This window comes from Aspergillus nidulans, chromosome VIII, assembly GCF_000011425.1.
Source record: "Aspergillus nidulans FGSC A4 chromosome VIII".
Lineage (NCBI taxonomy): Eukaryota > Fungi > Ascomycota > Eurotiomycetes > Eurotiales > Aspergillaceae > Aspergillus > Aspergillus nidulans.
In genome coordinates, this window is record NC_066264.1 from 3,130,481 (window position 1) to 3,149,088 (window position 18,608).

The 18,608-nt window shown below is 47.5% G+C and overlaps 6 protein-coding genes across 6 annotated transcripts, besides 1 other annotated feature; 2 read left to right on the forward strand and 4 right to left on the reverse strand.

The window, feature by feature from the left end:
* Positions 1 to 18,608: part of a sequence feature (contig 1.7 1..773302(-1)) that runs on past both edges of the window.
* Positions 497 to 1,315, reverse strand: ANIA_10099 (pyridoxamine 5'-phosphate oxidase family protein; the record flags this gene model as incomplete). Its single annotated transcript, XM_653067.2, has 2 exons — positions 497 to 859; positions 923 to 1,315. The coding sequence occupies 2 exons, from the start codon at positions 1,313 to 1,315 to the stop codon at positions 497 to 499; spliced, it is 756 nt and encodes a 251-aa protein (XP_658159.2).
* Positions 2,832 to 4,612, forward strand: ANIA_00554 (aldehyde dehydrogenase aldA). The gene is made up of 3 exons (XM_653066.2): positions 2,832 to 2,912; positions 2,978 to 4,179; positions 4,234 to 4,612. The coding sequence occupies exons 1-3, from the start codon at positions 2,851 to 2,853 to the stop codon at positions 4,461 to 4,463; spliced, it is 1,494 nt and encodes a 497-aa protein (XP_658158.1). The 5' UTR covers positions 2,832 to 2,850; the 3' UTR covers positions 4,464 to 4,612.
* ANIA_00553 (uncharacterized protein) lies at positions 6,956 to 8,577 on the reverse strand (the record flags this gene model as incomplete). Its single annotated transcript, XM_653065.1, has 5 exons — positions 6,956 to 7,188; positions 7,470 to 7,650; positions 7,810 to 8,025; positions 8,185 to 8,376; positions 8,533 to 8,577. The coding sequence occupies 5 exons, from the start codon at positions 8,575 to 8,577 to the stop codon at positions 6,956 to 6,958; spliced, it is 867 nt and encodes a 288-aa protein (XP_658157.1).
* ANIA_00552 (uncharacterized protein) lies at positions 10,069 to 11,597 on the reverse strand (the record flags this gene model as incomplete). The annotated part of the gene is made up of 3 exons (XM_653064.1): positions 10,069 to 10,111; positions 10,689 to 11,178; positions 11,576 to 11,597. 3 exons carry the CDS (start codon positions 11,595 to 11,597, stop codon positions 10,069 to 10,071), a joined length of 555 nt encoding a protein of 184 aa, XP_658156.1.
* ANIA_11274 (uncharacterized protein) lies at positions 12,014 to 12,347 on the reverse strand (the record flags this gene model as incomplete). The annotated part of the gene is made up of 2 exons (XM_050613370.1): positions 12,014 to 12,057; positions 12,104 to 12,347. The coding sequence occupies 2 exons, from the start codon at positions 12,345 to 12,347 to the stop codon at positions 12,014 to 12,016; spliced, it is 288 nt and encodes a 95-aa protein (XP_050469193.1).
* ANIA_00551 (glycoside hydrolase family 47 protein) lies at positions 15,343 to 17,469 on the forward strand (the record flags this gene model as incomplete). Its single annotated transcript, XM_653063.1, has 5 exons — positions 15,343 to 15,634; positions 15,791 to 16,411; positions 16,444 to 17,159; positions 17,234 to 17,247; positions 17,358 to 17,469. The coding sequence occupies 5 exons, from the start codon at positions 15,343 to 15,345 to the stop codon at positions 17,467 to 17,469; spliced, it is 1,755 nt and encodes a 584-aa protein (XP_658155.1).

An 18,608-nucleotide genomic window follows, 5' to 3' on the forward strand; every position in this document is an offset into this window, starting at 1 on the left:
ACGTCCACAGGGTCTAGGGGGTAGTTGCGGGCAAATTCTGCAATAGCATGGCGACGGTCTGATGCGGAGCCGGACGCACCTGGAAACAATTATTAAACTTGGATTGTTTAGCTAGACGATTGAAATACCTGCGACTCTAAAGCCGGGCGAGAGCTCATGGTGATGATAGGTATCTAGGACGGGCTTGCAATGGCAGGTTTCTGAGATAGAATGGTCGGCCCCGTAATCGTAGAATTGCTGTGAACATAAACACGGTCCATGCTCAATAAAGAGAGGCGCAAGGACGATCTGGAATGATTAAAGAAACACTGGATGGTTGTCAGAATGATGAAGCGCCTCGGCTCTCGGTGTGAGAGCAATGCGGGGTCGAAAGTCGTTCTCAAGGACGGAAGAATCATGGCTGAAGGGCCTAGTGGATAGAAGCTCTAGACAAATCGATTTTTGAGAGGAACACTGGGACGCTCATAAAGCTCGTAAATGATAGAGAGTCAGAATGCTAATGGGTCGAATAAAAACTAACATATCCAGCCCACTGGAGAATAGCCATTGCAACAAATAGCAACAGAGCAGATGTTTTCACCAATTCAATCTCATCCCGATAATAGCGAGTCCAATTGCTCAACTTAGCCAGATGCACACTCTGGCCCTTGTCCTGCAACGCTGTTCGCAGGCTAGGCAGCCCATCCAAACTGTGGCTGTTCCATTCTTTCTGATAGGCACGCAATTCATCACCTTCCACCTTCTTTCTTGCCCAGCTGCCCAAAGTATCTCGATCTTTGAAGTACGGCTTTGGCTTGTTTGTTTCCTCATCGAAAGCTAATGATAGCTGGGGAACACCATATCCACATGAGGTTTGTACCTGTTTTGAATCCCGGTGTTAGTGGTCTCTCATCTCTAAAAATGGACTCAAGTGAAAAACAACCTTGAAAACGTCCAATCGAATAATGGCTCGCGCTCCCAACAGCGTCTTCCCTCCCATACGCTCAAGATATGGCCCAAAGTCAGAATCGCTCCATTCAATCACAGAGCCAGTACAGAAGAAGCGCAAAATGCGGGGAGCTGCATCGAAAGAGCAGAAGAGGATGGTGATTCGGCCATTTTCGCGGACGTGACTAATGGTCTCACTACCAGAGCCCGTGGCATCCACGTATGCCGCCTCGTTCGGTCCCAGTATGGCAAATGATGCGTCTGGTAGACCTTTGGGTGAGATGTTGATATGGCGGCCACGGAGAGGAGCAGATGCCGTGAAAAACACCTTCTGGTTCAAGGCCCAGTCGCGAAGTTCCGGAGAGATCGATGGGTAGAATTTGGGCATTCTGAATGCTTTGGGAGAATAGGGAAGAATGAAAACATAAGATGAGGTGCGACGGCAGTTACCTCGTATCACAGCAAAAGCGGAGGCGGTCTCCGACTCCGGTGAGATGAGTTGAGTCTAGGAAACGGTCTGCAGGTGATTTCATGAGTCACCAAGCCACCCAAGTCTAAAGCCATGTCGCTATACAATATCATAGAGAAAAAAAGTCATCCCGTATATACTCCCCCAGGCATATTCCCAAGGACACCCGAGAGCCCAGGCAATGGTCAACATAGATGGACCCGTCATACGCCATACGCATGACCCTGGAACCATCTTGCATACTTCTTCTTGGGACATCGTCCTGGGGCAGTACAAGTGGGAAGGGGTGCTCTGTAGGTTCGGCCTATGTCGGGACGTCCCTGAAGTCTGTTATGCAGCCGAATAATATGAATCCCATCAACATTGTAGAACTGCTCCGCATGGTTTGCGGTTCCGCGATTCATCCGCAGCGGGGTTTGAGCTTATCGACGTCTTGTAACTCTTGCTTACCCTTAGAGAAGACTCCAACCGCACCAAGGCCAAAGTTTAAAGGGATTATCCGGGGATAAGGAATCTATGCCTCGTGGGGTTGAGGGGGAGTCAGCAATGTTTAGTAATCCGTGTGGGCCAATTGAGAAACGAGGACCACACAAGACAATGTGCAATGAAACCTTGGTGGTACACCAGCATAGCTAAGTATCCGCGGGCAGCGAACATTCCGTACAGATTCTCGAGACGAACCGATACCGCGGATCCATTTTCCAGCATGTCGACCAAACTGCAAATACAAGTGTACGAAGGACGGCGTATAGTAACGGAAGGACTCCGAGCCAAGCAACCGAGAATGACGTCTCAGACTCTGCGAGTGAGGCGGGCTCCAATCAGGGAACTTCTGCATGGTCATCAACCCCGCATGATCTTCTCATCACGCCTCTTGGTTCGTAATTTTCATTTTTGCATTACGGCCTCGGTTATCATCGCAGGCTCCACCACATAGTCTCAAGATAGGTCCAGAATCAGTCCGCTCTACGGGGGGTAAATCGTAAATTGCAATTCGCATTACGGTCTGGGTTATCGATCGCGGGGATCCTCAACTTTGTTTCAGAACCAGGGTGCTGTAGGTTGTAGATCGTAAGTTTCATCCTGCATTACCCGCCTCGGTTATTATCGCGAGCTCTTCAACGTGTTTTCAGAATCATCTAGGCTGTGGAGGCAGTGGGCACCGCGGCGAAGGGGACGGAATGCAGTTCACCTGGACTGGCTCTTGAAGACCAGTGGGGCACTTCGGCGGGTTGCTAGCTTGCTACATGTAATTTCCATGGGTAACAGCTATCCTCAACAAGAGCGGCTCCGCTTGACCTGTTCCCCTCCTTTCCCCTCTTTTGCTGCGACCACTGGCTCAGTGCTACCAAAGCCAGAGCGGTATTATTAAAGCTCCCTCGTCCTCCCACCGAGCCAGCATTTCTCCCTACTCCAACTCTCCTCTCCCAAGATACCCATATTTCCCGCTCACCATGTCTGATTTGTTCACCACCATCGAGACTCCGGTCATCAAATATGAGCAGCCTCTCGGCCTGTATGACGTTTTCTCGCCTCCTGATTTTTTTTGTGTTGTGTTTATTAACGATCATTGGGTTGTAGGTTCATCAACAACGAGTTCGTGAAGGGCGTTGAGGGCAAGACCTTCCAGGTCATCAACCCCTCCAACGAGAAGGTCATCACCTCCGTCCACGAAGCCACCGAGAAGGATGTTGATGTCGCCGTCGCTGCTGCCCGTGCTGCCTTTGAGGGGCCATGGCGCCAGGTCACCCCCTCTGAGCGTGGCATTTTGATCAACAAGCTGGCGGATCTGATGGAGCGTGATATCGACACCCTCGCCGCTATCGAGTCTCTCGACAACGGCAAGGCTTTCACCATGGCCAAGGTCGATCTTGCCAACTCCATTGGTTGCTTGCGATACTACGCTGGCTGGGCGGACAAGATTCACGGTCAGACCATTGACACCAACCCCGAGACTCTTACCTACACCCGCCACGAGCCCGTTGGTGTTTGCGGTCAGATCATCCCCTGGAACTTCCCCCTTCTGATGTGGTCCTGGAAGATTGGACCCGCTGTTGCCGCTGGTAACACTGTTGTCCTCAAGACCGCCGAGCAGACCCCTCTCTCCGCCCTTTACGCTGCTAAGCTGATCAAGGAGGCTGGATTCCCCGCTGGTGTGATCAACGTCATCTCTGGCTTTGGCCGTACCGCTGGTGCTGCCATCTCCAGCCACATGGACATTGACAAGGTTGCCTTCACTGGCTCTACTCTTGTTGGACGTACCATCCTGCAGGCCGCTGCTAAGAGCAACCTGAAGAAGGTCACTCTTGAGCTCGGTGGCAAGTCTCCCAACATCGTCTTTGATGATGCTGACATTGACAACGCCATTTCCTGGGCCAACTTTGGTATCTTCTTCAACCACGGCCAGTGCTGCTGTGCTGGATCCCGTATCCTGGTCCAGGAGGGCATCTACGACAAGTTCGTCGCCCGCTTCAAGGAGCGTGCCCAGAAGAACAAGGTCGGAAACCCCTTCGAGCAGGACACCTTCCAGGGTCCCCAGGTTTCCCAGCTCCAGTTCGACCGTATCATGGAGTACATCAACCACGGCAAGAAGGCTGGTGCTACCGTCGCCACCGGTGGTGACCGCCACGGCAACGAGGGTTACTTCATCCAGCCTACTGTCTTCACAGACGTCACTTCCGACATGAAGATTGCCCAGGAGGAGATCTTCGGTCCTGTCGTCACTATCCAGAAGTTCAAGGATGAGGCTGAGGCTATCAAGATCGGCAACTCGACCGACTACGGTACGTCTATCTTTTCTGGTCTTTGCCGATATTTTGTTGCTAACATACGCACAGGTCTTGCTGCTGCCGTGCACACAAAGAACGTCAACACCGCCATTCGCGTGTCCAACGCTCTGAAGGCTGGTACCGTCTGGATCAACAACTACAACATGATCTCGTACCAGGCTCCCTTCGGTGGCTTCAAGCAGTCCGGTCTCGGCCGTGAGCTTGGCTCTTACGCTCTTGAGAACTACACACAGATCAAGACGGTGCACTACCGCCTGGGTGATGCTCTTTTCGCTTAAAGCTAATTGTATGATTTGATGAAATTGCGAATACAAGTTGGATATATCCTGTGTGCTACGGCACTGGTTCAAATTGCTTCTTGTGCAGCAACCATGTGACTCATGTAAAACATATCAGATAACCCCGGATACGATTTTACGATTTTTTAGATTTGCTTTTATCGTAGCGTCCACTTATCCTCGTCCGGCCAAGCACAAAACCTATGGCTATCTTCAGCACGCCGCGATCCTGAACCGTAGCTGGATTGGAAATCCGAAATCAACTGCCCCGCAGCCACCGACACTCGGGCTCCGGGCAAGTACCCCGCGAAATCCCTCACCACCGCTCGGGCTAAGATACCCCGAGGCAGACAGGATCGTACTACAACGACAGGAGCATTAATATTCTTCCACGGTTGCTGAACACTAGCCCGATCCATGCACTGAAAAGTACGATCAATTCGAGTAAGGTAAAGTCTAATTAAAATACTGCTGCCCGTCATGTATTGTTGCTGGCCGGGATGATTCAAGTTTCAAACTGATTTGGTTATATTTTATTGATTCAGAGAATATATGATTTGAACATCCGTACTTGATTTTCTATGAGAGTCGATGGCCTTCAGATGTCATGGCCTTGTTCCCGAGCAGGACTCTGCTTATTTGATCGCGCTGTGCCAAGGTGGGCTCTGTCAATGGATTCCCAGAACGCCAAACAACGCCTAGTCTATAAACGCATTTTATAGCTTTTAATTTTGAATATCTCACTGATAGAATGACATGCCAATGTCTCCCCGCCGTCAAAGCACGTATGCTGAAGATCGACATCTCCAAGTAAACGAATCAGGTTCCAAAGCTAGGACGTAGCGTTGAAGTAGTATGCGCGGATGCAATATTACATTCTGCTGCCATCTAGCAACTTCGATCGGGTCATACGAAGGAGGTGTCTCCTCGCCGTTAACCAATATAGACTTTGCCTCAATCAAGTCCGCCTCCAGAAGAGGATTATCTCGCTATGTAGCATAATTAATTCGACCTTCAAATATCATTGGTTCGTGGTTGGCAAATCGCTCTTTCGCTAGCTTCATTATCCGTTCTTGTTCTCACTCAGCATGGTCCGTTTGAGAGGTTGACGTAGGCGGATTTTGAAGTGCAGTCAAACGTCCTTGGATTCGGTTAATCTGGTCTTGCAATCGTCGTATCAAGTCATTTGTTGTCTGGGGATCCAGAATTGATTCTTCGTTTCTGTCTAGTGGATTGGAGGTATCCTCCGGCTTCAACGGCTCGTTTAGTCAGATCCAAATGGTCGTCTGCTGGTTGGGGTATTGGGAGATCTGATATGATGGGTTTCGAGTCGACATCTCGAATGGTACTGCGGATCCTCCGCCTCTTGCTGATTTGTTGTTTGGCATAAGTCTCAGTGCCTGTTTGTCCGGGCCTTATTCATGGCCTCGGTTGCTGCACTTCCCTTCTTCCAATCTGGGACAGCGTGTCTCAAGCATCCATAGAATCTAACTCTAAGATGGGCTCACTCAAGGGAGTCGCACTAGCCCTTTACACATGATACACACAGGAAAACATCTGCACCTCACAACTTCCATACCAGGGACTGGTCCTCGCAACAGCCGTAGTTACAGACCATACTGTTGCTGGGCCTGGCACAGGAGCTCGTCACTACGTAGATTAATTAGCTACGGGCTAAGTTGGCCAGTGATAACCCAGATGGATCTCCCTTACATATAGTAATAGGAGCAAGTAGTCCGGTTTGCTTCCGCGTTGCTCAATCCACAGATGCAGCTTAGTGAGCTCACTGATTGTTGGATAATTTGACTATCAAGAGTTTGACTTACTAGCCTGGACAAAAGACAGCCGCTCAATTCGTGGGAGTATTTGTTACTTCCTGGTCCTAGACTTTGAGTATGGGTGGGGAACTGGTCCATATTCGGCTCATAGGCCTTGCTTAGGTACGCGAATAGTAGCGTGTATGAGTGAATGCACTATACAGACGGTTGACTTTGTGCGTATCATGAGATTGCGCAGAGGATCAGTGCGAGGGTTGTGGTCCTGGCTAAAACAGGGATCAAGAAGCCTAGGCACACTTTCCCGTACATAAGAACTTCCCGATATAGTCGACCTGGGAGCTCTCTCATCCGTCTTCCGCCCACATCCATAGCGTCAGCTTGACAGACTGAAAATCTAAAAGATTTCTGCATATTTATCACCGACGACACTATGTACACCACTGCAAAGGCCAACCTCACCACCTCTGCAACCAATTCCCTTATTCTCCCTCGCCCACTCCTCTCCCTCAACCGACTGCCAAACAGAATTAAAAACTGGCCTCCAACTGCACATCACCCTCAGACGCCCAACAGCGGTCAATCTGCTCCTGTATCTGTTTTACGGCCTTCACACCGGTCAAAGGGTACGTCTGAATCGTCCAAGACGAAGCCGGCGCTTTGAATATATTGTTATTCAACGTTGTTGATATGCTCGTTGCAGCCACTGCATTTGCACTATAAAAGGGATGGGATCTTTAACTTCGCGAAGCGCCGGTCCCCAACCTGGTGGGCGCGGATGTGCGTAAAGATAGTCTTGGCCAGATCTTCGTTGATGGCGGAGTTGATCATCGTGTCGCTGACGTGCCAGATAGGCACGTCGAGGCCGGTAGAAGGCGGGGGTTGAGCTGTCTCGAATTCGGTTAAGTCGCGCGCTGGGCCTGAAGAGAGGCGTTCGGGTTCGTTTGGGTCTACAAGCGGCGGGCAGTTCAGGTAGAGCTCGAGAGTTCGTTAGGGCTGGAACAGGGCGAGTGCGGTGTAGGCGGGTGTTTCGAGGCCGCGGTTGCGTTGAATGGCGATGCACAGGGTCTGGAGAGAGGGGCATTGGGCTGCAAGGGAATGGATTTTCTCGACAGCGCATAAGGGACCTGTTATCCTCTTGCCTTTTGCGCGGAGTTGGCGGAGGGTCTGATGGCTCCAGTCTTGGGGGCCGACGTTGAGCTTTAATTCGAGTAGTATTGGGCCGTCTTACGGAGGGCAGCAGTGAGGAAGGTTGGTTTGTAGCTACCTAGGAGGCAGACATATGTGAGTGGAGGAATGGAGTCGACCATTGCCTCTGCAGCTGTGTAGAAGGATAGCTCGTCGTCTTGCGGGGGGAAGAGAGCAAGGGTGAGTCTATTCAGCTGCTGGAAGAGACGAAGATTGGCAATAGCCTGCAGTACTTGGGTCTCTTCGATGCAGCCCAACGGTCCACGATTTTGAGCAGCTGTAATCTTGTAGCTAATCCCACTTGAGGAACTGCCCAGCCGGCATTAGGGTCTTCAGCTGCGACGCCAGCTGTTCAAACTTTGCACGCAGTGGTTCCCTCCCACTTTTTTCCTCAACACCACCGTCTCGTTGAAGTCTTCGTTCGGACCGGCTTGGCCACCCGCGATGATCTGCAATGCAAGCCTCTCGACTTGCGGTGCACGAACAATTACATATTCAAGAACTCTATCTGGGTGCTCCCTGAAGTTCCTGCGCTCTGGATACTCGAAAAGAGTAACATGTGCGGTGTGCAGCAGCGGCGAGAGAACCCAACCGTTCCTCTTTTGATACATGTCTCCCAGTTGAGGATACAGGTAAACAGGTAATCAACAACTTGGATGATACTGCCTGATGGCCTCGTGAAGCTCGACAGGGCCGCCGTTGGACATAAAAAGATCAATATCCCGCAGTTGAGGGATCTTATGAATGAGGTCACTTACCCTGGCGTTGAGGTTCGTTGAACAACCCTCGACTTTGGGAGTGCTTCGAACTCCCAAGTTCTCAGCTTGAAGCGCAGACCGGAGGCCGCTGTAGGCACGAAGCACTGGTGCGCGTCGTGGGCCGCTAATCGGATACCATGGGACGATGATACTGAGTCGTTTTGCGTGAACGAGCACACGGCTGGCTTCTGGCTGCCGGAGAAACTTAAGAGGCATTATCCTTGAGTCTACGTATGATGATATGCTCGTACAAGAGCGACCTGGTAACCCTGTTTCACTCTTGGTCCACCTCATCACGTATCTGCAGACACGGTAAGATATACCACCATTGAAAAAGGGTTAACGTACTTGTCTCGGAATCAGACATTTAAACTCTGATGGCAGTCCGTCCATGTTTTGGTAGAGGGGTTGGATGGTGTGCGGAGGGTTTTAAAAGAAATGCTAGCTTGGGGAACATGGCTTTCTTTTATAATCATTCTACCCAGAGCTTACCTAACAGCACAGAATAGCCTACTTCCTGCCTAGCGGAAAACATATCTAGACCTAGATAGATCTCCTGCTCTGATCCTCCCCCTCTAGCCGCACCTAAACCCAACAACACCCTAGACATCAGTCTTCCCACACTAATTCTTGTAGAAACTGACGATCTCGGTGTTCCCCTTTTCCGCATCGTACGGTGGGAGCCCGTAAACGTGCCAGTTTTTCTCACTGCAGAGTGGCTTCCTCCAATTTGGCAGGTAGTTATTGAGGCAGCTCAGCCTCCCGAAATTGACTTTATCCTTTGAGAGTATCTGTTATGAATGCTCAAAGGGGAAAGGGTAGAAGGAAGCTGCATCAACTACACGAACGTAGCCTACTAAGGATAGGATGCCATAAGACGATTGATTCTCTATCTTGATGACGATAGTTCTCACTTCTTCAATGTACAACTCCTCGAGGGATCAGGCCAGGGGCCAGAGATCATGCCATACAGATCACGTGGCACGTGACACGAGGCTCAACATGATATATTCGTATCAGTATCCTATGTGATAAGTCTGTTCTTCCTCGTCCAAAAATCACCAACAGTATTAATCGATAAATGATGTGCTCGGTAGTATGTTAGATATATAACCTCACTTCTATAACTATAGATTTGGGATACAGGTACAGAACCATGTCTTGCTATGTAGGTTCATAAGCCAGTGTCATAACTTAATTCAATTTTCTTGCCAAGAGACTGACAAACATTGTGTATCATTGCGTCTTTTAAGTACGGCATACTGTTCGAACAAAAGGGCAAAAACGTATTTAACACGTAACGAGTTTGTACCAGCTCAGATTCTGCCAGCAGAAATTTGATTACATATGCAGGATAGCTTGCTTAGTTTCACCGACTGGTTACTCATCCTAAGCACCACGTAAAGGTGCAAGCTATGCTCAGGTGAGGTACACAGCCCGTACCCCTAGGCAGTGCTGGTGTTCGTACAGGAAAATCAAGAAAGCTCGTACGGACCTTATAAGACAATCGGATTGTCCTCATCCCCTTCAGGGAAATCAAGGTAGATAGGATTTTCAGCCTCACCTTCCACTGGATCAAGATTGATAACCAGCTGGTTTGCAGCCCCCTGGGGTAGACCAAGCCCATCACCAAGCATACCCTGCCAGTGCTCGTCTCGTACGGAGCAGCAATGCCCATGGTCACGCCATTTACAATTGGCGCAGCATCCGTTGAATGCCCCAGGCACATGGCGGCATTCAGGGAAGACTGGTCTTCCTTGTACGGAGCGGCATCCTTCACAAGGCTGGGTCAGACGAGTCCCCCGAGACTGTATAAGCATGGCATTGATGTACGAGGGCCGGTGTTGCCATAATTGATGCCAATTTATTCTGTCGCGAATAAACTCAACATCCCGCCCAGGAAGGGCCAGCAAATGCCTCTGTATATCTGTATGAATATACCCAGATAGCTCTTGACCCCCAAGTGGAAGCATAGCAGTTGGTGCTCGTCCAGCTCGTCTATTAACAAAGGCAAAGAGGCTCAGGCACTCTTCTCGACTGAGAGGCCGGTCGGCAGGGAAGGAGGGGGCGCGGTTGGGTGTACGAGGAGCTTGGAGGCTATTTTGTCTGCTTCGGACGAGATACAAGCTACAGAGGCAGCAGTATACTCGTACAGAGCAAGTAAAATAGTCAGCAGATGATTTTAATGATAGGGGATAGGGAACAGGAGTCTCGTACGCCATGGTGATGGTTGTTGTAGAAAGAAAGATGTGGAAGGAAGGAAGAGAAGAGGAAGAAGCAAAACAGTAGAGATTTCAAACTTTGAGCTGTGTTACTAAATGCCTTTGTACAAATTACATGGATGGCCATGTTGAATGCCTTCCTCATTACCAGCTGTTAAAACATCATATCTCTGTATCTAAATTAGAATGCCAAACTCTGCAGAGCGCTTAATATCCTCCTGCTAGAGGATATAGCACTTTCTTGTATAATAAGCCACTCTATCTTTCTTCCCAGGAACAAACAGTAACTCTAATAGTTCCTGCTCTAGATCCTTCTCTTGAATATCTCTCTCTGGCTCCTTCTCCTTTAATGCAATTAAAAATAAGCATTTCTTCTGTATAGCAGGCCCAGGAACAACTTCAAGATTGTTATCTTGTATAGTTATATCCTGTTCAAGCTCCCGCTTCACCTCAGGTTCTTGCTTGATCTCAGGCTCCTGTTTGACCTTAGATACTCGTACGGAAGATTGACGCTTGGTTGTTCTTTTTGTCTGTTTTGCCTTTGGTTCTGTATCAGGTGCAGCAGAGGGTTCAGAGACAGTTCTGGTAATAATAACAAAGATTCCCTTGCTATTTTTCCCTTCAAAGTGCTGTAGGATATCGTTGGTTGACTGTGGCCTGTCGTACGAGTCAGGAAGATAGACCGGGTTTATTCCCTGTACTTGGAAGGCAAGTTGAAGGGTATCTGACTCCTGGGGCTCATACGAACTTAGCTCTTTTAGAAGGTATACTTCTATAAAGTGCTTGTATAATTAAACTGCTGCAGGATAAATATAGGCGCATGTACTCTCTAGATAAGGTTAGAGATTAGATTGATAAAGATTAAGTATAAGGGTTGATTATACTTAACAGGTGGCAGGATAATATCTGTAGTATACCATCTATCTGCTTCTGCTTCAATAAATAGAAGTGCAGAGGCATCTATATAGCCTTGCCTGTCTGGAGACTCCTTGTACGAGCAATGGAAGACTGTCAGTATTCCTCTGCTTTCCCACTATAATGGCCAAATCATCCCTTGGGCGGAGTAATGAAGACATGGGTAGCTTTTGGAGGGCTTGGTGAAGGAGAGGGAGACAAGACAGTAAGATCTAGTACTTCTACCTCTTCTGGGATGGGGATTGGATTCGTACGAGACATTTCTGGAGGAGGCATGATAGATAGGGATAAAAAGTAGTTGTTTCCTGTCTGTTAGTTTTTGCCCTTAGCCAGATATATATAGGGCAGAGGAGGAAGTAGCGGTGAAGAATCTACTAGCTATAATAACCTAAAACTATAGGAACTTAATAAAACTAGTTCTCTAGCTCCTCCAATTCATCTAACTCATACTCTACCTCAACTTCTCGTACGCGCTCTAGTGCTTCAGTCCCATGAGGATTAAGCCGTGGATCCCAATCAAAAGCCCCGGTTGGTGGCTGAGATATCTGAAGGATTGGCTGAGCTCCCCTTTTAATATATGTCTGAATCCTAGCCCGAAGGCCAAGGTATATTGTATGAAATAGAGTAAGGGTATGGTCCCCTACAGCTTCTAGAGGTTGCTGAGGATCATATCCTAACTCCAGTAGCTGATTTCAAGTCCAGTAGTATGTCTCAGGTAGCAGATATTTATCTACATCTATTATATAGTTAGTAATTAGTATTAGAAATAGTTAGGAACTTACCCCAGTCTTGGACATCTTCTTGCAAGCGCTTGAATATTTCTATATTAAACTTGATTCCCTGGTTCTCAACACCAGTAGCTGGGAAGTTATAATTCATATAAGGCTTGCCGGGTACCAGATGCGGACGATTTGGCTGGTTCCGAATTCGATGATGGTTCCATGTTCGTACGAATGATGGAATTTGGACCCGGAGAAGAGGTATATAGATTGCATATAAAGCAATCCGATCACTTAACTGATCCATAGAGAATATGCCTTCCTCTTAAAGGCCATGAAAGTACTCCTGACTCTTAATTAGCTGTTTGTACAAAGTAGTACATGGTATATAAGTACTTACTCTATATTAAAACACCATACCACGGGTTAATTGAAGCCACCATGCCTTAATTCTTTGGTTAGAAGTGCTTGTTCCATATAAATAGCAGTCCCTAATATCAATCTCTGGATGAAGAGACTGCTGAAGCTTATATTGAGCTTCGGCCAGTAAGACTGTCTCTGTACCATGGTCTGATCGTACAAAGCAAGGCTGCTGTTGAGCAATATTAACAGTATCAAGAAACTGTCGAAGGACACTAACAGCCGTACAGGAGCTGATACCAACATAAATCCAAATAATATATCGAGAATATGCATCAATTGCTGCATATATTTCGATGCCGTACGGAGCTAGCTTAAGATAGCCATCTATTGACCAGATAAAATTGGGTCCTGGAGTGATATAAGCTCCTTGATGGCGTTGAAGATCTTGCCAGCGTTGATGTACAGCAGCTGGAGCAAGCTCTTTATACATAGAGAACAAGCAGTCCCTTGTACAAAGTCAGCCAGTTTGCTTAAAAGAAGAAATATTCCTGTATAGCATACCTGCCAATTTGAAATCCTTGGTTCTTAAAGTGCTGATAAAGCATTCCTATACCATATCCTTCAATTTGACCAGTAGCAAGGTCCGTACGAAGTTGATTCAGGACCCTTTCAACTTCAGCTTGATCAGCAATTGGATTTACTGTACGTCGCAAGAGCCCTTTTTGATGCCGAACATATTTCAATATTCTAGGCTGAATATTCCAGCCTTCAAGCTGAAGAACATGTAGGATCTCGTTCTCTGAGAGGCCAACTTGATATAGAAGAACTTTGATTCGAGCATGAAGAACTGTGTCTTTTGAGGCTGTACGATTTGTCTTATGAATCCCCCATATACTAAGGCGGGTCTTAATCGTACGCTCACTAACCTGAATGTCATATCAATTCCCTAGTAGCATAGCAATAGTAGGAGGAGATTTGCCTGATTTATACAGGGTAGAAATTTCATCCTTGTATGGCTCAAGATTTATTGACGGCCGAGGCATTCTGAAAGCTTTGTACGAAGGTAAGAAGTTAAAAGAAATAAGAAATACAAGGAGAAATCTCCTGACCTTTTTTAAAGCAAGCGGTTGAATAAGCGGTGTACAAACTCGTTACGTGTTAAATACGTTTTTGCCCTTTTGTTCGAACAGTATGCCGTATTTAAGTATCCAGCCATAAAGATTCCATATACTATACACTTAGAGCCATAATTATTCTTCAACTACTTTTAATTTATCCAATATCCTATCTTGTAGGGTGCATCTGCAGAGCAGAACAGACCAGTTTAATATGCTGAAATTAAGTCAGCAAAAAGTCTGTACACGTCAAAAATATCAATACCTTCTCACTTTGTATCATAGGCCCTTCATTTTCTGGTACTTCGCAATCAGTATAGGCGCGCTGATTGTTGTCATATCCCAAGGCCGATGCCCGGACAATGCCTGTGACCCAGGTGGTCGGCCGAGGCAGAATAATAAATGATATCATTAGCAATAGCTTTAGAGAACGCAACAATAAAAAATACTTTATACATCAATCAAACCTTGCTCATTGTAACACTAATCCTTGCTCCAGTAAAGAAGATACTTGCAGTAAAATAATGAAGACTTTCAGTAGGCCATGAAGGAAGACAGGACTGCTCCGTGCCTATATACAGGAGAGATAATGTATCGAAAATTATCTCCATAGCCCTTAACATGTGAAAGAAGGCGAAACCTATGTTGTTTTCAAGGTCTCTGGTAATATCATACACGGACCGTAGTATTAAGGCTAAGTTATAATCTTGGCAGATAGTGGTGGAGGATATATGCTACCCCGTAATAGGTACAAAGCCTATCACGTTAACACCTCTTACCAACCTGTCACTTCGGCCAAGTCCACTCTCCATCCGTTTCTTGCGCCGTTGAAGCTTGAAGAGGGTGATGGCTGCACGCAGCACTGTCTTTATACCTGGCCATTGCATTTGTCTCTTTACTATCCAAAATTTCCTGCGCGTATCTCCCAGAATTACAGGCCCTGCTTCTAAACAGATAGTCTCAGCCGTGACAGCTGGTCCTATCCGTTGTCTGAGAAATACGGGCCAGGGTGCCCTCCGCCGATTTTATATGGCAATCCAAGCACTAAACGATTCGATGCAATTGATGAAACTCCTCGCAGAGCCTACACCTCAACGTCGAGGTGATATAACTGCCCGTGCAGGTAGCGCATTAGGGCTTTGTACATGCTACGCGCAACGCAAAACTCAAATCATGTTTTTACGCCTGAGACCATCGGTATAGTGTTATCTTCTAAAGGGACGTACCTACCAGCGTTTCTGACAACTATTTTATTATAGCGGTAACTTTGCAGATATAGTCTTTATGAAGGTTTTCGCAAAGTATGAGCCGTCAATTTCGCGAGGATATCTTGGCCCACTGGGGGTGAGATTGTTGGCCACGTGATATAAATGGCCTGATCTCCAACCCCTGACGAACTGACCCCTCAATATACCGTATTGAGAGACACAGAAGAAGAGATTTATCGCCAACGAGATAGATAGTCAATCGTCATATGGCATCCGCTCCTTAGCAAGCTACATCCGTGTAGTTGATACAGTTTCCTTCTGCCCTTTCCCCTTTGAGCGTACATGCGTATCTACAACAATGCGATTATTACCAAAAACAAGTCAGGTCCAAATAGGCCTTAAAACGCCGCAGTTCATCTAATTGAGCAATGGAACTAGGGGTCCTCGAAGCGGGCTCGGCTGCTCCCGTAACGCCTGAGTCCAATCCCCGCCCGCCCCCGCTCAAATCACTCCTATAACTCTCAAAATTTTCCACGTACCTGGGAATCTCTCAGATTTTTCCAATTGGCGCTCCGCCCACCGCTCACTTTTCCTTCCAGGCGAAAAGACAGCTAGCATGTCATCTGAAACCATCCCTCAGAAGCAGAAGCACCCGCAAGGACAGGGCGCCAAGAGCTCCCGATGGCGTAACGCGCTTGGCAGGGACTGGGCTTTGGTATCCCTTTTCACCGGCTTAATGACCGCAGTAATCGGTTGGTGGCTTGGAATCCTGAATGCAGAAATGGCGTTGGAAGCGCCTTTTGGATTTTTCCAGCGTATCGATATAGACAGCCATTGGGAGGAGCACCGAAAAGAGGTGAAAGACACTTTCATGGCCAGCTGGGACGCCTACGCCAAACATGCCTGGGGTAAGTAGTTCTTCAGCTTCAGCTTCGGCTTCTTTTCTATTTTTATTATTATTTTTTTTTTTTTTTGCTCGTTGTCGCCTTTCTTATCCCGACTACTCGCCGGTCCCGACTGCACCTTAAACGCGGACCGTCACTGAGTTGTTATTTCGGAATCAGGACAGGACCGTTTTCATCCAATCTCCAAGACTGGTTCGCAGATGAGCCCCAGCGGCCTAGGGTGGATTATCGTTGACAGCTTGGATACTCTGATGATAATAAATCTGACGAGTCAACTCTCGGATGCGCGAAAATGGCTTAACCGTGGCCTGACTTATGGCCAGGATCAGGATGTGAACACTTTTGAGACAACAATCCGGATGCTTGGAGGACTCCTATCTGCCCACTATCTGTCGACTGTGCTTCATGATGTCTCGTCTCAACGGGACTATATTTATCTGTCCAAAGCCGTCGATTTGGCAGATCGGCTGCTCGGCGCGTATGAGTCTAGATCAGGAATACCGTACGCCAGTGTCAACATTGGGACCCGGCAAGGACTTCCCTCGCACGCAGATGGTGGAGCATCTTCAACTGCCGAGGCCACCAGTGTTCAGCTAGAGATGAAGTATCTCGCTCATCTCACTGGTAAGGAGGTTTTCTGGCGGAAAGCTGAGCAAGTTATGAAGGTTGTCGATGATCAGCAAAGACCGGACGGCCTCCTACCCATTTTTATCCATCCAGACACTGGACGGTTCAGACACCAGGAAATCCGTCTTGGCAGTCGCGGAGATTCTTATTACGGTATACCCTGCGTGGCAATTAACGTTTACTAGAGACAGAAGCTCATCTGAATCCAGAGTACTTGATTAAACAATACCTACAGACTTCTGGACAGGAGCCCGTTTACCGTGAAATGTGGGAAGAAGCGTTGACCGGTATTCAGAAACACCTGGTTACTTCGACCAAGCATTCGAAACTCCAGTTCATTGCCGAGCTTCCACAGGGAATTGGTGGGCAATTATCGCCCAAGATGGATCATCTCGTTTGCTTCCTCCCCGGAACAATCGCACTCGGCGCTACTGAAGGGCTAACCGAGAAGGAAGCACGCAAGCTGCCTAGCTGGACTCCCCAAAAGGAACAGCAGATGCAACTAGCTCGGGAGCTCATGAAGACGTGTTGGGCAATGTACGCGGTTACCGCCACCGGCCTGTCCCCAGAAATTGCTTGGTTCAGGGCCGATGAAGCCGACCTTCGATCTACTTTCGGGTCATCTATACGACCTCCAAGCAAGAATGACGAAGCTTCGTGGAAACGAGACCTTATTATTAAACCTCAAGACACACATAACTTGCAGCGACCAGAGACGGTTGAAAGTCTGTTCTTAATGTACCGAATAACGAACGACCCTCTCTACCGAAAATGGGGCTGGAAGATTTTCAAGGCGTTTAGAATGCACACGGCAGTAGGCGATAATGGGGGATACACATCATTACAAGACGTCACAAAGGTTCCGGCACCACAGCGAGATAATATGGAAAGTTTTTGGCTAGTAAGACACCACACTCCCAATCCGGAAAATCGTTCGATGTTTGCAGTTAAGCTCTAAATATACTGATCTTGTAGGCCGAGACATTGAAGTATTTATACCTTCTTTTTTCGCCGAAGGACTTTCTACCACTTAGCGACGTGGTTTTTAACACGGAAGCTCATGTCCTGCCTCGTTTCAATCAGACTAGATTTCAAACAGGATGGAGGCGTTTGAAGCGTCATTGAAGACCCTGCTTGTGCACGGCCCAGTCTCACCGGCCGAGCTATTAGTGGTATCAACTCAGCCTCAAGACGACAATTTGGAGAAATGAGGATGGACCGGCTGATCCCTCGTACAACAACATCACATTTGGACAGGATATATATCAAAATTACCACTATTAGCCCTAACTTGGGGTGATATATATAGGATACGGGCACTATATGTGCATACATATTATACAAACATCCAAGACCTCAAAAAACAGGTGAGGAAGGATATGACTTGGATAACCAAGCAAGAAATTGTATATCCCTCTGGTTACTGAAACATCTCGTACTCCTGCAATCCAAATTATCGTTTCACGTTCTACGTTCAACGTAATCATCACCGCGCTCGTACCGATGATCCTAGGGCCATGATAATGAGGGCTCCACAAATATATATTTGATACCCTACCCACTACCTTTCCAGAAGGCCTGGTATCTCCACACGCAATTAACATTTATGTGCCGCACTTACCAGCTACCATCTCTCTCACGCCCCGAGGTCATTGCCGGGAAGATTCAGAAAACCCTAAACATCCGCTACCTACCCAACTCTACCTATCCCCCTCGAATACCACACCACACTGGCGGCCACGAGGGAATCGTAACATTCAGCTCCTTTATGCTGTCCAGGGCTTCCGTCTAGCTACATGATTGTGTCTGCCCTGGAATTGCAGTACAAGATATAAATTACTATGAAAACAGATAGACGCTGTCATGAGATTAACGTGAAGATTAATATTTTAAGGGCGAATATTTGTTATAATAAAAAGATAAAAGGTTAGACAAATTACGAATAATCGCTGCAGTATCATTATCAGGTTGGAGGATGGATTGCTTCGCCGTTCCCAAGTCAACATCACGAGGACGAGTATAGCCGCAGACAGTGCACATGTTAAACATCAAGCGGGCACGAACCATGAGTGTCCGTGAGCCTGAAAGAAATCCCAAGTACTAGTGTATCACAGCGTTCGTGGTGGCTAATGAAATCAGTATGACAAGGTCCCTCCGCGATGCAAGAATATCTTTTCCCAGTAGCAGTACACATTCAGTATAGTTAAATTCATCCTCCTGGGTGCATTTATCAGAATCGTAGCAAGATGGCAAGTGCCACCGCTATTAATGGTCTTACTTTAGTTATAGTAAATGAAGACAGACCTTCTGGTATCTATATCCCAGCCCAGGCAGGGATACTTTAGGCCAT

Excerpts from the sequence above, each read along its gene's own strand:
- ANIA_00554 (XM_653066.2), top strand. The coding sequence starts at position 2,851 with ATGTCTGATTTGTTCACCACCATCGAGACTCCGGTCATCAAATATGAG. Across the intron at positions 2,913-2,977 it reads TATGAGCAGCCTCTCGGCCT|GTTCATCAACAACGAGTTCG; the intron begins GTATGACGTTTT and ends ATTGGGTTGTAG. Across the intron at positions 4,180-4,233 it reads CGGCAACTCGACCGACTACG|GTCTTGCTGCTGCCGTGCAC; the intron begins GTACGTCTATCT and ends ACATACGCACAG.